The following is a 25241-nucleotide window of genomic DNA, read 5'->3' as shown; positions in this document are numbered from 1 at the left end:
TGTCAGCCATTTTGAAACAAAGAAAACACATGGAAGTAATGCTGAAAAGTCTGCCATTTAGTCTGGGGAAGGGTAGTGGAAATACTGTAACAGACCAGTACTGTGAAAAGATACGCCCTCATGAGGACAAAGTATGAGGTGAGTAGATAGAAGCATAAGCAAATTGGTAGTCGTACATGATAATTTAATTTGCAGTAGTGATGATGTAGCCATGGAGATTTACACAGCCTTTCTCAGTGGTCGTCAACAAATTTACATATGATGATGAAAAGAATACTGGTGAGATGACACTGAAAATGTCTAGGCTGAAACACGTGGCTGAGGGAGCTATCAGAGTGGAGTCTGGTGCCAATGGCATTATGGGCATTGATGCCAGGAGGTAGCCATGACATGCAACAGAAACAGGCTAAGCTAGATGTAAAACCTCAATAGTGGTGCGGGTGAATAGCTTGGATAGTGCTCTCAGGTTCATTTCTTGGGTGGCTTGTATAGGTCTAGAGGAGGAAGTCCACAGTGTGATAATGACAGGCAGCATTGGAGAACATATCAAGTACCGTGAGCTAACAGATGGGCCATCTGTATAGTGCTAAAAATCCAAAATGGAAGCCTTGTGATATTGAGGGTAGTAAGGAATACCTGAGGATGTCAGTCAAGAGCCAAGGCCTGATAGGTGTGTATTCACATAGTCATTTTTCACAACAAAACAATTACAGTCAGAGAGAGGGACAACATGCCATCATATCCACCTGTTACATAGTTTGACTCCAACTCCCTCGGTCTCCCTGTCTCCTCGAACATCTATGAACATGCAGAGAGTCAGCTGACTAAAACTGACAGAGCGTAGTTTGTGAATGTCCTTTTGTTTATTGCAAACTGGTATTTTTCATTAACAATGTCAGCTGCTCCTGAGTTCTCAATGGAAAGTGCATTTGTTAATCTGGCATTTAGGGCCTGACTTAGATCTTGGTGGATGAGTTACTCCGTCATAAGATATCCTAATCGCAGCTATAAATCCCGTAGGATATAATGGGGTTTATATTTCAGCAGACGGGAAATCCGTCACTGTTGTAACGGAGTAATTCGTCCATCAAGATCTAAATCAGGCCCTTAGTGTTTACTTAAGCTAGCATTCCTTTGTAGTTGGATATTATATGCAAAAGTCTCCTTGCAAGTTTGCTAGATTTCATCATCACCAGAACTGTGAATGTACTCAATGTTTGCCCATACCTCCTGGGGTTGATTGGGGGTTGCACATAAATACTCCTGCCTACAGCATATTGTGGAATAACATGCTGTAATCTGTGCTCCAGTGGGGATTCCTCCTTCTTTTGGACAGCATTTCACTTGGAAATTTCAGCTGATTAATATCTGAAATACTCCCCGTCTACCGAAATTTCATAATCTTGATAGGACCACTAACTTCTGTTACCCGCCCCATTGGGATTACCTGTGTAATGGGAATTAGGGCTAGATGTTTGAAAAAATGGGTTTGCGACTCGCAATTTGTGAGTCGCAAACCCAGATGCTGAATGGTGTCCCTGACACCATCTGCGAATCGGAAGGGGGTCGCAATAATATTAATGAGGTGGGTCGCAATTTGCGACCCCCTTCTGATTCGTAGCACTCACAGGGATGGTGGCCTGCTGGAGACAGCAGACCACCATGTCTGTGACTGCTTGTTAATAAAGCATATTTTTTTTTTGTAATGCAGCCCGTTTTCCTTAAAGGAAAACGAGTTGCAATACACTCGAAAAAATGAAACGTTTTTGTTTCCATAGGACCACTGCCTGCTCTGAAAAAATGTTTTCAGAGCCATTCACAAAGGGGAAGGGGTCCCATGGGTACCCCTTCCCTTTTGCGAATGGGTTAGCACCCATTTGAAATGGGTGCTAACTGCGAATTGCTTTGCGACTGCATTCGCGGTCACAAAGCAATTCTACATCGCGATGCGAATCGCAAATAGGAAGGGGAACACCCCTTCCTATTTGCAAGTCGCATTCCCATTTTGAGCATCGCGATGTGCGTTTTGCATGGCGCAAACAACGAAATTCGCTGTTTTTACCATGCAAAGCGCTTTCTACATCTGGCCCTAAGGTGCTAGATCACTGACCACAGAGTCATAATTTTTATAAATCAACTAACGATGCGAAACGTTTTTGAATTACATGAAGCATAAAAACTTTAACCATGGGCAGTACAACATAATGTCATAGTTTTGCACTTGAAGAAATATTTTGATTGAAAAAATGTTTTTGGCAGTTAGCATTATTTTTGTATTAACAGCTTATGTTCAAATATGTATTTGTCTTGCTTTGACAAAAAATGGGATTTCTGCCATTGTGCAGATAAAACAGATCAAATAAGATACATTGCCCCCACAAAACCTCTACTGCTGACACAGCCAGTCCCATGCCAATGACATACTGATCCGTTTACTGAAGACAAAGATTACCTTAGACATGATACAATGGAAAATGCTATGGTCAGAAAATATGTGATTGAAAATAAGGGAATCACGGTCTTCGTATTTCCTTCAAATTCTTGCTGTCGGGATATTGATGTAAAATAAGTCACCTATAATGAGAAGAAATAGTTGAATTGGTACTCGCTTCCTCCAGGTAAAATGAAATAAAAATGCTAACACTGTTTAAAGCTCTGTGTTTTTTTCGTTGTTATTGGTTGCAGTGTGGATCCTTTCTTCTAAGCACATTTATATTACTACATTTAGTGATGTCATTGACAACACCAATAGGCCTGGCCATGTATTCATCTGGTGAAAATATTTTGTTGTGCAAGCTCTTTCGACAAGAGTAAGGGGTGAGATTATAGATATCTTTATCTTTATTACAAAGGAACAGATAGAAGGCGTAAAGGAGATAAAGGAAGTGACAGCGAGAGTGGTGCTGATAAAGAGAGAAAAGAAGAGAAAAAAACAGAAGGTTAGGCCATCAAGATACTTAAAACTTTAGCGGAGTGGAAGCCCAGCCACAATCAAAGGGTTCTAAACTGCTAAATGTAAATCCTCCTAGCTCATTTGGCGATCAGGAATCATATGATGACCAGTTGGTCCATTTGCCACAGGACAAGTGGGTCAGTATGTCAGAAATCCTTTCCTATTTGTGGCAGATCTTCTGAAGCTCATTTTTCCTGCCCATGAGCTCCATGCAAGACATGGCGGTCCCATGCAGGATACTGCTTACCTTTAGCACTAAACTCAAGTACATTCTTTAAATCCTACATCTTTACAATCAATTCCCTTTCTGTTATGATGAATACTGGGACATTCAAAATTTATTTTTTATTTTATTTATATCTTAAAAGATTGCTTTACATGTTTCTATATTCCTAAATCTTCCAAAATATTCTTTTTATAATATTTGTATAATTGTTTTAACAAACAAAACAAAACAAAACAATCTACATGGTGTCTAAGTACTGCATGTAGTAGAGTATTAGTGGTCAGGAATACAGTATGTTATTCCCCATACTAATTAATAAACAGTTGTATATCAAGTCAACATGAGGCAAGTTATAATAACCTGAGTTACATACATGCGACGTGAAGAGAACAATTGTGATAACTATCCCAGTTTATGGACAACAAATCAAACAGTGGAATGAAGTCACATTATATTCGTAGAGAGGCTGTTAGTAGTGGGGTGGGGAGGATGTGAATAGGAGTATTGTGTTGAGAGGTGTGGGGATGGGTGGTCAGGGGGAGCCGCCAGAAGCGCACACAGATATGACCAGTTGTTTATGAACGTTGAAGGGACATACCAATGAGTGCAAAGGTGATGTTAGTTATCGGGGTAGTCTACCAGTGATCTATCTATGGTGGCTGGGTGTCGGATTTGGATTTTACTTTTTCCAAATATTTCTGCCAGTCTAGAGGTGTACTTGACATCGTTTGACCCGGTCCACCAGTACTTGGTACATGTTGTTGTGCTGAAATAGCTGTGCACAAGTCAGAAAGACACAGATGAATGGGGGGTCACATAGATGACTTCCAACACATGATTAGTCTTCTTTTTGCCAGTACACAAGCAAGGTCAACAAATTTGTTAATCGGCTTGTGTGCAGTCGTACGAGAAGTAATGCCCAGCAGGCAAAGTGTGCCTACTCTTCTCATAGAGACACCCGTGGCATCTGAAATCACTGCCATAACTTGGTCCCAGTAGAGGATAAGCGGGTGGCAGTGCCTCGCCATATGTAAAAAAAAACTGCTGGGATCATGTGACAGCAAAGGCAAGCATCAGAGGCCCCAGGGTACATTTGCGACAGTCGTTCTGGTGTAAGATATGTGTGATGCAAATAGTTGAACTGCATATACTTAAATTTAGCATTTGTGGAGGTCAATTTCGATGTCTCAAGACACTGAGCCCATTGTTTATCTGTCAGCGTAACATTCAGAGCGGTGTCCCAATACACGTGAAGATCCAGAAGGCGAACCTTGTTAGCCTTGCGTATAAAGTTGTAGAAGTGAGTAACAGCTTTGCAGGCGACACCGTGTGTCAATAAAGTTTGTAGGGGAAGGAAGGTTTCTAGTTCATCGTGTTTTCTGCCATGTCACATACAGGTAACATGTGAGAGTGGTGTAGATGAGAAATTAACCCTGTGTGATACCATAATCGGGTGATTATGGTATCACACAGGGTTAATTTCTCATTGCATTGAGAATCTTCTCTGTAAGCAATAACCCCATTTTGACAGGCCAGCTTCGAGCCAGGCTGCCGCATCCGGCTGCGTTTGTAACATGTGGCATCACAGTAGTGCTCAGAGGGACAATTTGGATGCAGACAGTATACAAGTATTCTTTTTGGTCACTTATGAAACCCAGCATGTCCTAGCTACATGCATAAGTGCATTGCCTTCTCCGAGAGGGGGACCACCTGGCATTGATGCAAATTCTGGACAGGACTGTAAAAAATTCAGGACAAAGGGTCAAATTTCAGGGCAAAAATTTGGGACAAAGGGTCAAAATTCAGGACAAAAATTCAAGAACAAATGTCAGGCAAAATCAAGAGAGGCCTTATTCTTTTATAACATAGCACTATTTATTCACTCTGGTCTTTTTGTGATTGCCTCCTGGTATGCTACATTTAGGTGTCACATTATGTCCTTGTTCAGTAGTAAACTAATGCCCTTCAGTACTGCGGCAAGGCCATCACCCCTACCCAAATCTACCCCATCTTTCTTGAAGAGAAAGTAATAGCAAGTTTTTGATTATATTTCTGAACATTTTAAAACCCCTGTTCAAACAGTTTGTGAAACATTGAGGTAATTAACCTTATGCTATTTTAAACAAATTGAACAAAAACATCTGGCTTACCCCAACCGCTCATGGACTTTCAACCTAAAAAAGAATTAAAGAAGCAAGGCAGATGGTGTGGGCGACAGTCTCACACCTAATGTCAGGATGTGAGGTACCCACAACTTGTCTGTATTCTTACAGCACTAGAGTGTATGCCTGGGACTCTACATTTATCTCACATGAGTCTAATCTGCACTCTGACACTGCACCACTCTGCATTACTGCACTCTCTGCCACTCTATTGTATGACACTCTACTCCACTGCACTCTATGCTACTCTACCCCATATGCCACTGCACTCTGCGGCAATACACTCTAAACTACTGCACTGTACACCACTGCCCTCTACTCTGCACCACTGTACTCTAAGCCACTGCTCTCTGTGCCACTCTACTCCACTCTACATCACTGCACTGACACTCTACTCTGCAACAATGCACTCTCCGCCACTGTACTGTACACCAATCTACTATGTACTACTGCATTCTGCCCCACTGTACTCTATGTCACTGCACTCTATACCACTGCACTCTATGCCACTCTACTCCGCATCACTCCACTCTACGCGACTGCACTCTACAGCACTATACTCTACTCTGCACTGCACCACTCTACACTACGTCACTGTACTCTCTGCCACACGGGTCTGCTCTGCACTCTATGCCACTGCACCACTCTACACTACTGCCCTCTCTGCCACTGTACCCCACTGCACTCTAAGCTACTCTACTCTGTCCCACGTCACTCTATGCCAATGCACTCTAAACAACTGCACTGTACCCTGCACCACTAGGCTCTACGCCACTGCTCCTATGCCACTCTACTCAACTCCACACCACTATGCCACTAACTTTTAGCCATGAACAGCAGCCACTCTGGTGTATAACATGGCTAAAACATATTGGTAAAGCCAATAACTCTTGCGTAGACTAGACCTATAGGCTTTGCCAATGTTTATTAGTACTATGAGGTACTGAGGCCCCTGAAAGAACTGTGAATGTGTAAGTCCTTATTTTAAACATGCATTCGACGCCTCGTCAGGGATAGTAAGCGCTATATAAATACAATTACATCATATATAGGCTGCTACAAAATGCGCAAATACATTTTGGTTAAATAAAAAAAAGTGCTTCTAAAATACTGATTTCAATAATATACAGTTTATACCTGGTACTAACATTTTTTACTACACTCCATTAACCTGTTCTGTGCCTTGGACGAGGTGACCTCGTCCAAGGCTACAGTTCCCCTGTGCCTTGGACGAGGTGACCTCGTCCAAGGCACAGCTCTGCTTCCAGCGCGATTGAAAGAGAAATGCAAAGCATTTCTCTTTCAATCACTGGGGGAGGCCCGGAGGGGCTTCAAAGGGAAGGAAATTTATTTCCTTCCCTTTGAAGTCTCTCCCAGGGTTTCAAAAGCCGGATTGCTTGCAATCCGGCTTTTGAAACCCCACTCGACACCCGGGATTTTATTTTTATTTTAGAAAGTGACATAAGGGTCCCAGGGGGGGCCATTTTTCAGGAAGGCCTTTTCTGCCCCCCCTGGGGGGGGGGCTATATTTATAGGCCTATATATATAAATGGCCTATATTTTAGGCCATTTCTGCCACCGGGGGGGGGCAGAAATCTCTAGGCGCCAGGGCAAATATATATATATATATTTTTTTTTTGTTTGTTTGTTTTTTTAGAGATGGGGAGCGACCCATCAGGCAAGGGTCGCTCCCCTGGGGGTCAAATTGTATTTAGATCATTTCTGCCCCCATTGGGGGCAGATTGGTCGATTTTAGGTCAATCTGCCCCCAAGGGGGTAGAAACCACTAGGCACCGGGGATTTGTTTTTTGGCGCCAATGTCACGCAGGGGGAGCGACCTCGTAGGCAAGGGTCGCTCCGGGGGGGGTGGGGGTTGGGGGGCAAATATATTTTAGGCCATTTATGCCCCCCCTAGGGGCAGATCGGCCTACTATTAGGCCGATCTGCCCCCAGATGGGGCAGAAACCTCTAGGCGCCAGGGAAATCATTTTTTAAGTCAATCTGCCCCCAAGGGGGCAGAAACCACTAGGCACCGGGGATTTGTTTTTTGGCGCCAATGTCACGCAGGGGGAGCGACCCCGTAGGCAAGGGTCGCTCCCGGGGAAGGGGTTGTGGGTTGGGGGGCAAATTTATTTTAGGCCATTTCTGCCCCCCCTGGGGGCAGAAACCTGTAGGCGCCAGGGCAAATTTTTTTTGTGTGTTTTTTTTTTTTTTGTTTGTTTTTTAGAGATTGGTAGCGACCCATCAGGCAAGGGTCGCTGCTCTGGTGGGCAAATTGTATTTAGACCCTTGGGGGCAGATTGGACGATTTTAGGTCAATCTGCCCCCAAGGGGGCAGAAACCACTAGGCACCGGGGATTTGTTTTTTTGCCCCAATATCACGCAGGGGGAGTGACAACGTTGGCAAGGGTCGCTCCCGGGCAGGGGGGGTTTGAGGGGGGGTCAAATTTATTTTAGGGCATTTCTGCCCCCCTCTGGTGCCGGCTGAGCTAGAGGCCAAACTCCACAGGTAGGCACTTTGCAAAAAAAAACTCTGTTTTCTGTGAAAAAATATGTTGTGTCCACGTAGTGTTTTGGGCCATTTCCTTTCGTGGGCGCTAGGCCTAACCAGAGAAGTGAGCTACCATTTTAATTGAGAGACTTAGGGGAATGCTGGGTGCAAAGAAATTTGTGGCTCCTCTCAGATTCCAGAACTTTCTGTTACCGAAATGAGAGGAAAAAGTGTTTTTTTGGCCGAATTTTGATGTTTGCAAAGGATTCTGGGTAACATAACCTGGTCAGAGCCCCGCAAGTCACCCCATCTTGGATTCCCCTGGGTTTCTAGTTTTGAAAAATGCGCTGGTTTGCCCAGGTGCCGGCTGAGCTACAGGCCAAAATCCGCAGGTAGGCACTGTTTTATATGAAAAAATGTAATGTGTCCACGTTGTGTTTTGGGACATTTCCTTTCGTGGGCGCTAGTCCTAACCACACAAGTGAGGTATCATTTTTATCGGGAGACTTGAGGGAACGCTGGGTGGAAGGAAATTTGTGGCTCCTCTCAGATTCCAGAACTTTCTGCCTCAGAAATGTGAGGAACATGTGTTTTGTTAGCTAAATTTTGAGGTTTGCAAAGGATTCTGGGTATCAGAACCTGGTCCGAGCCCCACAAGTCACCCCATCTTGGATTCCCCTAGGTCTCTAGTTTTCAGAAATGCACAGGTGTGGTAGGTTTCCCAAGGTGCCGGCTGAGCTAGAGGCCAAAATCTACAGGTAGGCACTTTGCAAAAAACACCTCTGTTTTCTTTCAAAAATTTGGATGTGTCCACGTTGCGCTTTGGGGCGTTTCCTGTTGCGGGCGATAGGCCTACGCAAACAAGTGAGGTATCATTTTTATTGGGAGACTTGGGGGAACGCTAGGTGGAAGGAAATTTGTGGCTCCTCTCAGATTCCAGAACTTTCTGCTACAGAAATGTGAGGAACATGTGTTTTTTTAGCCACATTTTGAGGTTTGCAAAGGATTCTGGGTAACAGAACCTGGTCCGAGCCCCACAAGTCACCCCATCTTGAATTCCCCTAGGTCTCTAGTTTTCAGAAATGCACAGGTTTGGTAGGTTTCCCTGGGTGCCGGCTGAACTAGAGGCCAAAATCTACAGGTAGGCACTTTGCAAAAAACACCTCTGTTTTCTTTAAAAAATTTGGATGTGTCCACGTTGTGCTTTGGGGCGTTTCCTGTCGCGGGCGCTAGGCCTACCCACACAAGTGAGGTATAATTTTTATTGGGAGACTTGGGGGAACGCTGGGTGGAAGGAACTTTGTGGCTCCTCTCAGATTCCAGAACTTTCTGCCACAGAAATGTGAGGAACATGTGTTTTTTTAGCCAAATTTTGAGGTTTGCAAAGGATTCTGGGTAACAGAACCTGGTCCAAGCTCCACAAGTCACCCCATCTTGGATTCCCCTAGGTCTCTTGTTTGCAGAAATGCACAGGTTTGGTAGGTTTCCATAGGTGCCGGCTGAGCGAGAGGCCAAAATGTACAGGTAGGCACTTTGCAAAAAACACCTCTGTTTTCTTTAAAAAATCTGGATGTGTCCACGTTGCGCTTTGGGGCGTTTCCTGTCGCGGGCGCTAGGCCTACCCACACAAGTGAGGTATCATTTTTATCGGGAGACTTGGGGGAACCCTGTTTGGAAGGAAATTTGTGGCTCCTCTCAGATTCCAGAACTTTCTGCAACAGAAATATGAGGAACATGTGTTTTTTTAGCCAAATTTTGAGGTTTGCAAAGGATTCTGGGTAACAGAACCTGGTCCGAGCCCCACAAGTCACCCCTCGTTAGATTCCCCTAGGTCTCTAGTTTTCAGAACTACACAGGTTTGGTAGGTTTCCCTAGGTGCCGGCTGAGCTAGAGGCCAAAATCTACAGGTAGGCACTTTGCAAAAAACACCTCTGTTTTCTTTCAAAAATGTGGATGTGTCCATGTTGCGCTTTGGGGCGTTTCCTGTCACGGGCGCTAGGCCTACCCACACAAGTGAGGTATCATTTTTATCAGGAGACTTGGGGGAACGCTGGGTGGAAGGAAATTTGTGGCTCCTCTTAGATTCTAGAACTTTCTGCCACAGAAATGTGAGGAACATGTGTTTTTTTAGCCAAATTTTGAGGTTTGCAAAGGATTCTGGGTAACAGAACCTGGTCCGAGCCCCACAAGTCACCCCATCTTGGATTCCTCTAGGTCTCTAGTTTTCAGAAAAGCACAGGTTTGGTAGGTTTCCCTAGGTGCCGGCTGAGCTAGAGGCCAAAATCTACAGGTAGGCACTTTGCAAAAAACACCTCTGTTTTCTTTCAAAAATTTGGATGTGTCCACGTTGCGCTTTGGGGCGTTTCCTGTCGCGGGCGCTAGGCCTACCCATACAAGTGAGGTATCATTTTTATCGGGAGACTTGGGGGAACGCTGGGTGGAAGGAAATTTGTGGCTCCTCTCAGATTCCAGAACTTTCTGCCACCGAAATATGAGGAACATGTGTTTTTTTAGCCGAATTTTGAGGTTTGCAAAGGATTCTGGGTAACAGAACCTGGTCCGAGCCCCACAAGTCACCCCATCTTGAATTCCCCTAGGTCTCTCGTTTTCAGAAATGCACAGGTTTGGTAGGTTTCCCTAGGTGCCGGCTGAGCTAGAGGCCAAAATCTACAGCTAGGCACTTTGCAAAAAACACCTCTGTTTTCTTTAAAAAATTTGGATGTGTCCACGTTGTGCTTTGGGGCGTTTCCTGTCGCGGGCGCTAGGCCTACCCACACAAGTGAGGTATAATTTTTATCGGGAGACTTGGGTGAACGCTGGGTGGAAGGAAATTTGTGGCTCCTCTCAGATTCCAGAACTTTCTGCCACAGAAATGTGAGGAACATGTGTTTTTTTAGCCAAATTTTGAGGTTTGCAAAGGATTCTGGGTAACAGAACCTGGTCCGAGCCCCACAAGTCACCCCATCTTGGATTCCCCTAGGTCTCTAGTATTCTGAAATGCACAGGTTTGGTAGGTTTCCCTAGGTGCCGGCTGAACTAGAGGCCAAAATCTACAGGTAGGCACTTTGCAAAAAACACCTCTGTTTTCTTTCAAAAATTTGGATGTGTCCACGTTGCGCTTTGGGGCGTTTCCTGTCGCGGGCGCTAGGCCTACCCACACAAGTGAGGTATGATTTTTATCGGGAGACTTGGGGGAACACTGGGTGGAAGGAAATTTGTGGCTCCTCTCAGATTCCAGAACTTTCTGCCACAGAAATATGAGGAACATGTGTTTTTTTAGCCAAATTTTGAGGTTTGCAAAGGATTCTGGGTAACAGAACCTGGTCCGAGCCCCACAAGTCACCCCATCTTGGATTCCCCTAGGTCTCTCGTTTTCAGAAATGCACAGGTTTGGTAGGTTTCCCTAGGTGCCGGCTGAGCTAGAGGCCAAAATCTACAGGTAGGCACTTTGCAAAAAACACCTCTGTTTTCTTTCAAAAATTTGGATGTGTCCACGTTGCGCATTGGGGCGTTTCCTGTCGCGGGCGCTAGGCCTACCTAAACAAGTGAGGTATCATTTTTATCGGGAGACTTGGGGGAACGCTGGGTGGAAGGAAATTTGTGGCTCCTCTCAGATTCCAGAACTTTCTGCCACAGAAATGTGAGGAACATGTGTTTTTTTAGCCAAATTTTGAGGTTTGCAAAGGATTCTGGGTAACAGAACCTGGTCCGAGCCCCACAAGTCACCCCATCTTGGATTCCCCTAGGTCTCTAGTATTCTGAAATGGACAGGTTTGGTAGGTTTCCCTAGGTGCCGGCTGAACTAGAGGCCAAAATCTACAGGTAGGCACTTTGCAAAAAACACCTCTGTTTTCTTTCAAAAATTTGGATGTGTCCACGTTGCGCTTTGGGGCATTTCCTGTCGCGGGCGCTAGGCCTACCCACACAAGTGAGGTATCATTTTTATCGGGAGACTTGGGGGAACGCTGGGTGGAAGGAAATTTGTGGCTCCTCTCAGATTCCAGAACTTTCTGCCACCGAAATATGAGGAACATGTGTTTTTTTAGCCGAATTTTGAGGTTTGCAAAGGATTCTGGGTAACAGAACCTGGTCCGAGCCCCACAAGTCACCCCATCTTGAATTCCCCTAGGTCTCTCGTTTTCAGAAATGCACAGGTTTGGTGGGTTTCCCTAGGTGCCTGCTGAGCTAGAGGCCAAAATCTACAGCTAGGCACTTTGCAAAAAACACCTCTGTTTTCTTTAAAAAATTTGGATGTGTCCACGTTGTGCTTTGGGGCGTTTCCTGTCGCGGGCGCTAGGCCTACCCACACAAGTGAGGTATAATTTTTATCGGGAGACTTGGGTGAACGCTGGGTGGAAGGAAATTTGTGGCTCCTCTCAGATTCCAGAACTTTCTGCCACAGAAATGTGAGGAACATGTGTTTTTTTAGCCAAATTTTGAGGTTTGCAAAGGATTCTGGGTAACAGAACCTGGTCCGAGCCCCACAAGTCACCCCATCTTGGATTCCCCTAGGTCTCTAGTATTCTGAAATGCACAGGTTTGGTAGGTTTCCCTAGGTGCCGGCTGAACTAGAGGCCAAAATCTACAGGTAGGCACTTTGCAAAAAACACCTCTGTTTTCTTTCAAAAATTTGGATGTGTCCACGTTGCGCTTTGGGGCGTTTCCTGTCGCGGGCGCTAGGCCTACCCACACAAGTGAGGTATGATTTTTATCGGGAGACTTGGGGGAACACTGGGTGGAAGGAAATTTGTGGCTCCTCTCAGATTCCAGAACTTTCTGCCACAGAAATATGAGGAACATGTGTTTTTTTAGCCAAATTTTGAGGTTTGCAAAGGATTCTGGGTAACAGAACCTGGTCCGAGCCCCACAAGTCACCCCATCTTGGATTCCCCTAGGTCTCTCGTTTTCAGAAATGCACAGGTTTGGTAGGTTTCCCTAGGTGCCGGCTGAGCTAGAGGCCAAAATCTACAGGTAGGCACTTTGCAAAAAACACCTCTGTTTTCTTTCAAAAATTTGGATGTGTCCACGTTGCGCATTGGGGCGTTTCCTGTCGCGGGCGCTAGGCCTACCTAAACAAGTGAGGTATCATTTTTATCGGGAGACTTGGGGGAACGCTGGGTGGAAGGAAATTTGTGGCTCCTCTCAGATTCCAGAACTTTCTGCCACAGAAATGTGAGGAACATGTGTTTTTTTAGCCAAATTTTGAGGTTTGCAAAGGATTCTGGGTAACAGAACCTGGTCCGAGCCCCACAAGTCACCCCATCTTGGATTCCCCTAGGTCTCTAGTATTCTGAAATGGACAGGTTTGGTAGGTTTCCCTAGGTGCCGGCTGAACTAGAGGCCAAAATCTACAGGTAGGCACTTTGCAAAAAACACCTCTGTTTTCTTTCAAAAATTTGGATGTGTCCACGTTGCGCTTTGGGGCATTTCCTGTCGCGGGCGCTAGGCCTACCCACACAAGTGAGGTATCATTTTTATCGGGAGACTTGGGGGAACGCTGGGTGGAAGGAAATTTGTGGCTCCTCTCAGATTCCAGAACTTTCTGCCACAGAAATGTGAGGAACATGTGTTTTTTTAGCCAAATTTTGATGTTTGCAAAGGATTCTGGGTAACAGAACCTGGTCCGAGCCCCACATGTCACCCCATCTTGGATTCCTCTAGGTCTCTAGTTTTCAGAAAAGCACAGGTTTGGTAGGTTTCCCTAGGTGCCGGCTGAGCTAGAGGCCAAAATCTACAGGTAGGCACTTTGCAAAAAACACCTCTGTTTTCTTTAAAAAATTTGGATGTGTCCACGTTGCGCTTTGGGGCGTTTCCTGTCGCGGGCGCTAGGCCTACCCACACAAATGAGGTATCATTTTTATCGGGAGACTTGGGGGAACACTGGGTGGAAGGAAATTTGTGGCTCCTCTCAGATTCCAGAACTTTCTGCCACAGAAATATGAGGAACATGTGTTTTTTTAGCCAAATTTTGAGGTTTGCAAAGGATTCTGGGTAACAGAACCTGGTCAGAGCCCCACAAGTCACCCCATCTTGGATTCCCCTAGGTCTCTCGATTTCAGAAATGCACAGGTTTGGTAGGTTTCCCTAGGTGCCGGCTGAGCTAGAAGCCAAAATCTACAGCTAGGCACTTTGCAAAAAACACCTCTGTTTTCTTTCAAAAATTTGGATGTGTCCACGTTGCGCATTGGGGCGTTTCCTGTCGCGGGGGCTAGGCCTACTCACACAAGTGAGGTATCATTTTTATCGGGAGACTTGGGGGAACGCTGGGTGGAAGGAAATTTGTGGCTCCTCTCAGATTCCAGAACTTTCTGCCACAGAAATGTGAGGAAGATGTGTTTTTTTAGCCAAATTTTGAGGTTTGCAAAGGATTCTGGGTAACAGAACCTGGTCCGAGCCCCACAAGTCACCCCATCTTGGATTCCTCTAGGTCTCTAGTTTTCAGAAATGCACTGGTTTGGTAGGTTTCCCTAGGTGCCGGCTGAGCTAGAGGCCAAAATCTACAGATAGGCATTTTGCAAAAAACACCTCTGTTTTCTTTCAAAAATTTGGATGTGTCCACGTTGCGCTTTGGGGCGTTTCCTGTCGCGGGCGCTAGGCCTACCCACACAAGTGAGGTATCATTTTTATCGGGAGACTTGGGTGAACGCTGGGTGGAAGGAAATTTGTGGCTCCTCTCAGATTCCAGAACTTTCTGCCACAGAAATGTGAGGAACATGTGTTTTTTTAGCCAAATTTTGAGGTTTGCAAAGGATTCTGGGTAACAGAACCTGGTCCGAGCCCCACAAGTCACCCCATCTTGGCTTCCCCTGGGTCTCTAGTTTTCAGAAATGCACAGGTTTGGTAGGTTTCCCTAGGTGCCGGCTGAACTAGAGGCCAAAATCTACAGGTAGGCACTTTGCAAAAAACACCTCTGTTTTCTTTCAAAAATTTGGATGTGTCCACGTTGCGCTTTGGGGCGTTTCCTGTCGCGGGCACTAGGCCTACCCACACAAGTGAGGTATCATTTTTATCGGGAGACTTGGGTGAACGCTGGGTGGAAGGAAATTTGTGGCTCCTCTCAGATTCCAGAACTTTCTGCCACAGAAATGTGAGGAACATGTGTTTTTTTAGCCAAATTTGAGGTTTGCAAAGGATTCTGGGTAACAGAACCTGGTCCGAGCCCCACAAGTCACCCCATCTTGGATTCCTCTAGGTCTCTAGTTTTCAGAAATGCACAGATTTGGTAGTTGTCCCTAGCTGCCGGCTGAGCTAGAGGCCAAAATCTACAGGTAGGCACTTTGCAAAAAACACCTCTGTTTTCTTTCAAAAATTTGGATGTGTCCACGTTGCGCTTTGGGGCGTTTCCTGTCGCGGGCGCTAGGCCTACCCATACAAGTGAGGTATCATTTTGTATCGGGAGACTTGGGGGAACGCTGGGTGGAAGGAAATTTGTGGCTCCTCTCAGATTCCAGAACTTTCTGCCACCGAAATATGAGGAACATGTGTTTTTTTAGCCGAATTTTGAGGTTTGCAAAGGATTCTGGGTAACAGAACCTGGTCCGAGCCCCACAAGTCACCCCATCTTGGATTCCCCTAGGTCTCTCGTTTTCAGAAATGCACAGGTTTGGTAGGTTTCCCTAGGTGCCGGCTGAGCTAGAGGCCAAAATCTACAGCTAGGCACTTTGCAAAAAACACCTCTGTTTTCTTTAAAAAATTTGGATGTGTCCACGTTGCGCATTGGGGCGTTTCCTGTCGCGGGCGCTAGGCCTACTCACACAAGTGAGGTATCATTTTTATCGGGAGACTTGGGGGAACGCTGGGTGGAAGGAAATTTGTGGCTCCTCTCAGATACCAGAACTTTCTGCCACAGAAATGTGAGGAACATGTGTTTTTTTAGCCAAATTTTGAGGTTTGCAAAGGATTCTGGGTAACAGAACCTGGTCCGAGCCCCACAAGTCACCCCATCTTGGATTCCCCTAGGTCTCTAGTATTCTGAAATGCACAGGTTTGGTAGGTTTCCCTAGGTGCCGGCTGAACTAGAGGCCAAAATCTACAGGTAGGCACTTTGTAAAAAACACCTCTGTTTTCTTTCAAAAATATGGATGTGTCCACGTTGCGCTTTGGGGCGTTTCCTGTCGCGGGCGCTAGGCCTACCCACACAAGTGAGGTATCATTTTTATCGGGAGACTTGGGGGAACGCTGGGTGGAAGGAAATTTGTGGCTCCTCTCAGATTCCAGAACTTTCTGCCACAGAAATGTGAGGAACATGTGTTTTTTTAGCCAAATTTTGAGGTTTGCAAAGGATTCTGGGTAACAGAACCTGGTCCGAGCCCCACATGTCACCCCATCTTGGATTCCTCTAGGTCTCTAGTTTTCAGAAAAGCACAGGTTTGGTAGGTTTCCCGAGGTGCCGGCTGAGCTAGAGGCCAAAATCTACAGGTAGGCACTTTGCAAAAAACACCTCTGTTTTCTTTCAAAAATTTGGATGTGTCTACGTTGCGCTTTGGGGCGTTTCCTGTCGCGGGCGCCAGGCCTACCCACACAAGTGAGGTATCATTTGTATAGGGAGACTTGGGGGAACACTGGGTGGAAGGAAATTTGTGGCTCCTCTCAGATTCCAGAACTTTCTTCCACAGAAATATGAGGAACATGTGTTTTTTTAGCCAAATTTTGAGGTTTGCAAAGGATTCTGGGTAACAGAACCTGGTCCGAGCCCCACAAGTCACCCCATCTTGGATTCCTCTAGGTCTCTAGTTTTCAGAAATGCACTGGTTTGGTAGGTTTCCCGAGGTGCCGGCTGAGCTAAAGGCCAAAATCTACAGGTAGACACTTTGCAAAAAACACCTCTGTTTTCTTTCAAGAATTTGGATGTGTCCACGTTGCGCTTTGGGGCGTTTCCAGTCGCGGGCGCTAGGCCTACCCACACAAGTGAGGTATCATTTTTATCGGGAGACTTGGGTGAACGCTGGGTGGAAGGAAATTTGTGGCTCCTCTCAGATTCCAGAACTTTCTGCCACAGAAATGTGAGGAACATGTGTTTTTTAGCCAAATTTTGAGGTTTGCAAATGATTCTGGGTAACAGAACCTGGTCCGAGCCCCACAAGTCACCCCATCTTGGCTTCCCCTGGGTCACTAGTTTTCAGAAATGCACAGGTTTGGTAGGTTTCCCTAGGTGCCGGCTGAACTAGAGGCCAAAATCTACAGGTAGGCACTTTGCAAAAAACACCTCTGTTTTCTTTCAAAAATTTGGATGTGTCCACGTTGCACTTTGGGGCGTTTCCTTTCGCGGGCGCTAGGCCTACCCACACAAGTGAGGTATAATTTTTATCGGGAGACTTGGGTGAACGCTGGGTGGAAGGAAATTTGTGGCTCCTCTCAGATTCCAGAACTTTCTGCCACAGAAATGTGAGGAACATGTGTTTTTTTAGCCAAATTTTGAGGTTTGCAAAGGATTCTGGGTAACAGAACCTGGTCCGAGCCCCACAAGTCACCCCATCTTGGATTCCCCTAGGTCTCTAGTATTCTGAAATGGACAGGTTTGGTAGGTTTCCCTAGGTGCCGGCTGAACTAGAGGCCAAAATCTACAGGTAGGCACTTTGCAAAAAACACCTCTGTTTTCTTTCAAAAATTTGGATGTGTCCACGTTGCGCTTTGGGGCATTTCCTGTCGCGGGCGCTAGGCCTACCCACACAAGTGAGGTATCATTTTTATCGGGAGACTTGGGGGAACGCTGGGTGGAAGGAAATTTGTGGCTCCTCTCAGATTCCAGAACTTTCTGCCACAGAAATGTGAGGAACATGTGTTTTTTTAGCCAAATTTTGATGTTTGCAAAGGATTCTGGGTAACAGAACCTGGTCCGAGCCCCACATGTCACCCCATCTTGGATTCCTCTAGGTCTCTAGTTTTCAGAAAAGCACAGGTTTGGTAGGTTTCCCTAGGTGCCGGCTGAGCTAGAGGCCAAAATCTACAGGTAGGCACTTTGCAAAAAACACCTCTGTTTTCTTTCAAAAATTTGGATGTGTCCACGTTGCGCTTTGGGGCGTTTCCTGTCGCGGGCGCTAGGCCTACCCACACAAATGAGGTATCATTTTTATCGGGAGACTTGGGGGAACACTGGGTGGAAGGAAATTTGTGGCTCCTCTCAGATTCCAGAACTTTCTGCCACAGAAATATGAGGAACATGTGTTTTTTTAGCCAAATTTTGAGGTTTGCAAAGGATTCTGGGTAACAGAACCTGGTCAGAGCCCCACAAGTCACCCCATCTTGGATTCCCCTAGGTCTCTCGATTTCAGAAATGCACAGGTTTGGTAGGTTTCCCTAGGTGCCGGCTGAGCTAGAAGCCAAAATCTACAGCTAGGCACTTTGCAAAAAACACCTCTGTTTTCTTTCAAAAATTTGGATGTGTCCACGTTGCGCATTGGGGCGTTTCCTGTCGCGGGGGCTAGGCCTACTCACACAAGTGAGGTATCATTTTTATCGGGAGACTTGGGGGAACGCTGGGTGGAAGGAAATTTGTGGCTCCTCTCAGATTCCAGAACTTTCTGCCACAGAAATGTGAGGAAGATGTGTTTTTTTAGCCAAATTTTGAGGTTTGCAAAGGATTCTGGGTAACAGAACCTGGTCCGAGCCCCACAAGTCACCCCATCTTGGATTCCTCTAGGTCTCTAGTTTTCAGAAATGCACTGGTTTGGTAGGTTTCCCTAGGTGCCGGCTGAGCTAGAGGCCAAAATCTACAGATAGGCATTTTGCAAAAAACACCTCTGTTTTCTTTCAAAAATTTGGATGTGTCCACGTTGCGCTTTGGGGCGTTTCCTGTCGCGGGCGCTAGGCCTACCCACACAAGTGAGGTATCATTTTTATCGGGAGACTTGGGTGAACGCTGGGTGGAAGGAAATTTGTGGCTCCTCTCAGATTCCAGAACTTTCTGCCACAGAAATGTGAGGAACATGTGTTTTTTTAGCCAAATTTTGAGGTTTGCAAAGGATTCTGGGTAACAGAACCTGGTCCGAGCCCCACAAGTCACCCCATCTTGGCTTCCCCTGGGTCTCTAGTTTTCAGAAATGCACAGGTTTGGTAGGTTTCCCTAGGTGCCGGCTGAACTAGAGGCCAAAATCTACAGGTAGGCACTTTGCAAAAAACACCTCTGTTTTCTTTCAAAAATTTGGATGTGTCCACGTTGCGCTTTGGGGCGTTTCCTGTCGCGGGCACTAGGCCTACCCACACAAGTGAGGTATCATTTTTATCGGGAGACTTGGGTGAACGCTGGGTGGAAGGAAATTTGTGGCTCCTCTCAGATTCCAGAACTTTCTGCCACAGAAATGTGAGGAACATGTGTTTTTTTAGCCAAATTTGAGGTTTGCAAAGGATTCTGGGTAACAGAACCTGGTCCGAGCCCCACAAGTCACCCCATCTTGGATTCCTCTAGGTCTCTAGTTTTCAGAAATGCACAGATTTGGTAGTTGTCCCTAGGTGCCGGCTGAGCTAGAGGCCAAAATCTACAGGTAGGCACTTTGCAAAAAACACCTCTGTTTTCTTTCAAAAATTTGGATGTGTCCACGTTGAGCTTTGGGGCGTTTCCTGTCGCGGGCGCTAGGCCTACCCATACAAGTGAGGTATCATTTTGTATCGGGAGACTTGGGGGAACGCTGGGTGGAAGGAAATTTGTGGCTCCTCTCAGATTCCAGAACTTTCTGCCACCGAAATATGAGGAACATGTGTTTTTTTAGCCGAATTTTGAGGTTTGCAAAGGATTCTGGGTAACAGAACCTGGTCCGAGCCCCACAAGTCACCCCATCTTGGATTCCCCTAGGTCTCTCGTTTTCAGAAATGCACAGGTTTGGTAGGTTTCCCTAGGTGCCGGCTGAGCTAGAGGCCAAAATCTACAGCTAGGCACTTTGCAAAAAACACCTCTGTTTTCTTTAAAAAATTTGGATGTGTCCACGTTGCGCATTGGGGCGTTTCCTGTCGCGGGCGCTAGGCCTACTCACACAAGTGAGGTATCATTTTTATCGGGAGACTTGGGGGAACGCTGGGTGGAAGGAAATTTGTGGCTCCTCTCAGATACCAGAACTTTCTGCCACAGAAATGTGAGGAACATGTGTTTTTTTAGCCAAATTTTGAGGTTTGCAAAGGATTCTGGGTAACAGAACCTGGTCCGAGCCCCACAAGTCACCCCATCTTGGATTCCCCTAGGTCTCTAGTATTCTGAAATGCACAGGTTTGGTAGGTTTCCCTAGGTGCCGGCTGAACTAGAGGCCAAAATCTACAGGTAGGCACTTTGTAAAAAACACCTCTGTTTTCTTTCAAAAATATGGATGTGTCCACGTTGCGCTTTGGGGCGTTTCCTGTCGCGGGCGCTAGGCCTACCCACACAAGTGAGGTATCATTTTTATCGGGAGACTTGGGGGAACGCTGGGTGGAAGGAAATTTGTGGCTCCTCTCAGATTCCAGAACTTTCTGCCACAGAAATGTGAGGAACATGTGTTTTTTTAGCCAAATTTTGAGGTTTGCAAAGGATTCTGGGTAACAGAACCTGGTCCGAGCCCCACATGTCACCCCATCTTGGATTCCTCTAGGTCTCTAGTTTTCAGAAAAGCACAGGTTTGGTAGGTTTCCCGAGGTGCCGGCTGAGCTAGAGGCCAAAATCTACAGGTAGGCACTTTGCAAAAAACACCTCTGTTTTCTTTCAAAAATTTGGATGTGTCTACGTTGCGCTTTGGGGCGTTTCCTGTCGCGGGCGCCAGGCCTACCCACACAAGTGAGGTATCATTTGTATAGGGAGACTTGGGGGAACACTGGGTGGAAGGAAATTTGTGGCTCCTCTCAGATTCCAGAACTTTCTTCCACAGAAATATGAGGAACATGTGTTTTTTTAGCCAAATTTTGAGGTTTGCAAAGGATTCTGGGTAACAGAACCTGGTCCGAGCCCCACAAGTCACCCCATCTTGGATTCCTCTAGGTCTCTAGTTTTCAGAAATGCACTGGTTTGGTAGGTTTCCCGAGGTGCCGGCTGAGCTAAAGGCCAAAATCTACAGGTAGACACTTTGCAAAAAACACCTCTGTTTTCTTTCAAGAATTTGGATGTGTCCACGTTGCGCTTTGGGGCGTTTCCAGTCGCGGGCGCTAGGCCTACCCACACAAGTGAGGTATCATTTTTATCGGGAGACTTGGGTGAACGCTGGGTGGAAGGAAATTTGTGGCTCCTCTCAGATTCCAGAACTTTCTGCCACAGAAATGTGAGGAACATGTGTTTTTTAGCCAAATTTTGAGGTTTGCAAATGATTCTGGGTAACAGAACCTGGTCCGAGCCCCACAAGTCACCCCATCTTGGCTTCCCCTGGGTCACTAGTTTTCAGAAATGCACAGGTTTGGTAGGTTTCCCTAGGTGCCGGCTGAACTAGAGGCCAAAATCTACAGGTAGGCACTTTGCAAAAAACACCTCTGTTTTCTTTCAAAAATTTGGATGTGTCCACGTTGCACTTTGGGGCGTTTCCTTTCGCGGGCGCTAGGCCTACCCACACAAGTGAGGTATAATTTTTATCGGGAGACTTGGGTGAACGCTGGGTGGAAGGAAATTTGTGGCTCCTCTCAGATTCCAGAACTTTCTGCCACAGAAATGTGAGGAACATGTGTTTTTTTAGCCAAATTTTGAGGTTTGCAAAGGATTCTGGGTAACAGAACCTGGTCCGAGCCCCACAAGTCACCCCATCTTGGATTCCTCTAGGTCTCTAGTTTTCAGAAATGCACAGATTTGGTAGTTTTACCTAGGTGCGAGCTGAGCTAGAGGCCAAAATCTACAGGTAGGCACCTTGCAAAAAACACCTCTGTTTTCTTTCAAAAATTTGGATGTGTCCACGTTGCGCTTTGGGGCGTTTCCTGTCGCGGGCGCTAGGCCTACCCATACAAGTGAGGTATCATTTTGAACCGGGAGACTTGGGGGAACGCTGGGTGGAAGGAAATTTGTGGCTCCTCTCAGATTCCAGAACTTTCTGCCACCGAAATATGAGGAACATGTGTTTTTTTAGCCGAATTTTGAGGTTTGCAAAGGATTCTGGGTAACAGAACCTGGTCCGAGCCCCACAAGTCACCCCATCTTGGATTCCCCTAGGACTCTCGTTTTCAGAAATGCACAGGTTTGGTAGGTTTCCCTAGGTGCCGGCTGAGCTAGAGGCCAAAATCTACAGGTAGGCACTTTGCAAAAAACACCTCTGTTTTCTTTCAAAAATTTGGATGTGTCCACGTTGCGCTTTGGGGCGTTTCCTGTCGCGGGCGCTAGGCCTACCCACACAAGTGAGGTATCATTTTTATCGGGAGACTTGGGTGAACGCTGGGTGGAAGGAAATTTGTGGCTCCTCTCAGATTCCAGAACTTTCTGCCACAGAAATGTGAGGAACATGTGTTTTTTTAGCCAAATTTTGAGGTTTGCAAAGGATTCTGGGTAACAGAACCTGGTCCGAGCCCCACAAGTCACCCCATCTTGGATTCCCCTAGGTCTCTCGTTTTCAGAAATGCACAGGTTTGGTAGGTTTCCCTAGGTGCCGGCTGAGCTAGAGGCCAAAATCTACAGGTAGGCACTTTGCAAAAAACACCTCTGTTTTCTTTCAAAAATTTGGATGTGTCCACGTTGCGCTTTGGGGCGTTTCCTGTCGCGGGCGCTAGGCCTACCCACACAAGTGAGGTATCATTTTTATCGGGAGACTTGGGTGAACGCTGGGTGGAAGGAAATTTGTGGCTCCTCTCAGATTCCAGAACTTTCTGCCACAGAAATGTGAGGAACATGTGTTTTTTTAGCCAAATTTTGAGGTTTGCAAAGGATTCTGGGTAACAGAACCTGGTCCGAGCCCCACAAGTCACCCCATCTTGGATTCCCCTAGGTCTCTCGTTTTCAGAAATGCACAGGTTTGGTAGGTTTCCCTAGGTGCCGGCTGAGCTAGAGGCCAAAATCTACAGCTAGGCACTTTGCAAAAAACACCTCTGTTTTCTTTCAAAAATTTGGATGTGTCCACGTTGCGCATTGGGGCGTTTCCTGTCGCGGGCGCTAGGCATACTCACACAAGTGAGGTATCATTTTTATCGGGAGACTTGGGGAACGCTGGGTGGAAGGAAATTTGTGGCTCCTCTCAGATTCCAGAACTTTCTGCCACAGAAATCTGAGGAACATGTGTTTTTTTAGCCAAATTTTGAGGTTTGCAAAGGATTCTGGGTAACAGAACCTGGTCCGAGCCCCACATGTCACCCCATCTTGGATTCCTCTAGGTCTCTAGTTTTCAGAAAAGCACAGGTTTGGTAGGTTTCCCGAGGTGCCGGCTGAGCTAGAGGCCAAAATCTACAGGTAGGCACTTTGCAAAAAACACCTATGTTTTCTTTCAAAAATGTGGATGTGTCCACGTTGCGCTTTGGGGCGTTTCCTGTCGCGGGCGCCAGGCCTACCCACACAAGTGAGGTATCATTTGTATAGGGAGACTTGGGGGAACACTGGGTGGAAGGAAATTTGTGGCTCCTCTCAGATTCCAGAACTTTCTTCCACAGAAATATGAGGAAAATGTGTTTTTTTAGCCAAATTTTGAGGTTTGCAAAGGATTCTGGGTAACAGAACCTGGTCCGAGCCCCACAAGTCACCCCATCTTGGATTCCTCTAGGTCTCTAGTTTTCAGAAATGCACAGGTTTGGTAGGTTTCCCTAGGTGCCGGCTGAACTAGAGGCCAAAATCTACAGGTAGGCACTTTGCAAAAAACACCTCTGTTTTCTTTCAAAAATTTGGATGTGTCCACGTTGCACTTTGGGGCGTTTCCTGTCGCGGGCGCTAGGCCTACCCACACAAGTGAGGTATAATTTTTATCGGGAGACTTGGGTGAACGCTGGGTGGAAGGAAATTTGTGGCTCCTCTCAGATTCCAGAACTTTCTGCCACAGAAATGTGAGGAACATGTGTTTTTTTAGCCAAATGTTGAGGTTTGCAAAGGATTCTGGGTAACAGAACCTGGTCCGAGCCCCACAAGTCACCCCATCTTGGATTCCTCTAGGTCTCTAGTTTTCAGAAATGCACAGATTTGGTAGTTTTCCCTAGGTGCCAGCTGAGCTAGAGGCCAAAATCTACAGGTAGGCACCTTGCAAAAAACACCTCTGTTTTCTTTCAAAAATTTGGATGTGTCCACGTTGCGCTTTGGGGCGTTTCCTGTCGCGGGCGCTAGGCCTACCCATACAAGTGAGGTATCATTTTGAACCGGGAGACTTGGGGGAACGCTGGGTGGAAGGAAATTTGTGGCTCCTCTCAGATTCCAGAACTTTCTGCCACCGAAATATGAGGAACATGTGTTTTTTTTAGCCGAATTTTGAGGTTTGCAAAGGATTCTGGGTAACAGAACCTGGTCCGAGCCCCACAAGTCAACCCATCTTGGATTCCCCTAGGACTCTCGTTTTCAGAAATGCACAGGTTTGGTAGGTTTCCCTAGGTGCCGGCTGAGCTAGAGGCCAAAATCTACAGGTAGGCACTTTGCAAAAAACACCTCTGTTTTCTTTCAAAAATGTGGATGTGTCCACGTTGCGCTTTGGGGCGTTTCCTGTCGCGGGCGCTAGGCCTACCCACACAAGTGAGGTATCATTTTTATCGGGAGACTTGGGTGAACGCTGGGTGGAAGGAAATTTGTGGCTCCTCTCAGATTCCAGAACTTTCTGCCACAGAAATGTGAGGAACATGTGTTTTTTTAGCCAAATTTTGAGGTTTGCAAAGGATTCTGGGTAACAGAACCTGGTCCGAGCCCCACAAGTCACCCCATCTTGGATTCCCCTAGGTCTCTCGTTTTCAGAAATGCACAGGTTTGGTAGGTTTCCCTAGGTGCCGGCTGAGCTAGAGGCCAAAATCTACAGGTAGGCACTTTGCAAAAAACACCTCTGTTTTCTTTAAAAAATGTGGATGAGTCCACGTTGCGCTTTGGGGCGTTTCCTGTCGCGGGCGCTAGGCCTACCCACACAAGTGAGGTATCATTTTTATCGGGAGACTTGGGTGAACGCTGGGTGCAAGGAAATTTGTGGCTCCTCTCAGATTCCAGAACTTTCTGCCACAGAAATGTGAGGAACATGTGTTTTTTTAGCCAAATTTTGAGGTTTGCAAAGGATTCTGGGTAACAGAACCTGGTCCGAGCCCCACAAGTCACCCCATCTTGGATTCCCCTAGGTCTCTAATATTCTGAAATGCACAGGTTTGGTAGGTTTCCCTTGGTGCCGGCTGAACTGGAGGCCAAAATCTACAGGTAGGCACTTTGTAAAAAACACCTCTGTTTTCTTTCAAAAATATGGATGTGTCCACGTTGCGCTTTGGGGCGTTTCCTGTCGCGGGCGCTAGGCCTACCCACACAAGTGAGGTATCATTTTTATCGGTAGACTTGGGGGAACGCTGGGTGGAAGGAAATTTGTGGCTCCTCACAGATTCCAG

General features: G+C 46.4%; 1 protein-coding gene across 1 annotated transcript in view; it reads right to left on the bottom strand.

Moving 5' to 3' along the window:
• Positions 1 to 25241, bottom strand: part of LOC138261841 (patched domain-containing protein 3) — a 441476-nt gene that overhangs the window by 17382 nt on the left and 398853 nt on the right. Inside the window, exon 2 of the mRNA XM_069211320.1 lies at positions 2453 to 2574. Within this exon, the coding sequence (XP_069067421.1) occupies positions 2453 to 2574 (122 nt within the window). The remainder of the gene's footprint in view (positions 1 to 2452; positions 2575 to 25241) is intronic.

Source organism: Pleurodeles waltl, chromosome 10 (genome assembly GCF_031143425.1).
Source record: "Pleurodeles waltl isolate 20211129_DDA chromosome 10, aPleWal1.hap1.20221129, whole genome shotgun sequence".
Taxonomy (NCBI): Eukaryota; Metazoa; Chordata; class Amphibia; order Caudata; family Salamandridae; genus Pleurodeles; species Pleurodeles waltl.
Note: the sequence above shows the minus strand (reverse complement) of the source record. Positions and strands in the feature narration are given on the sequence as shown.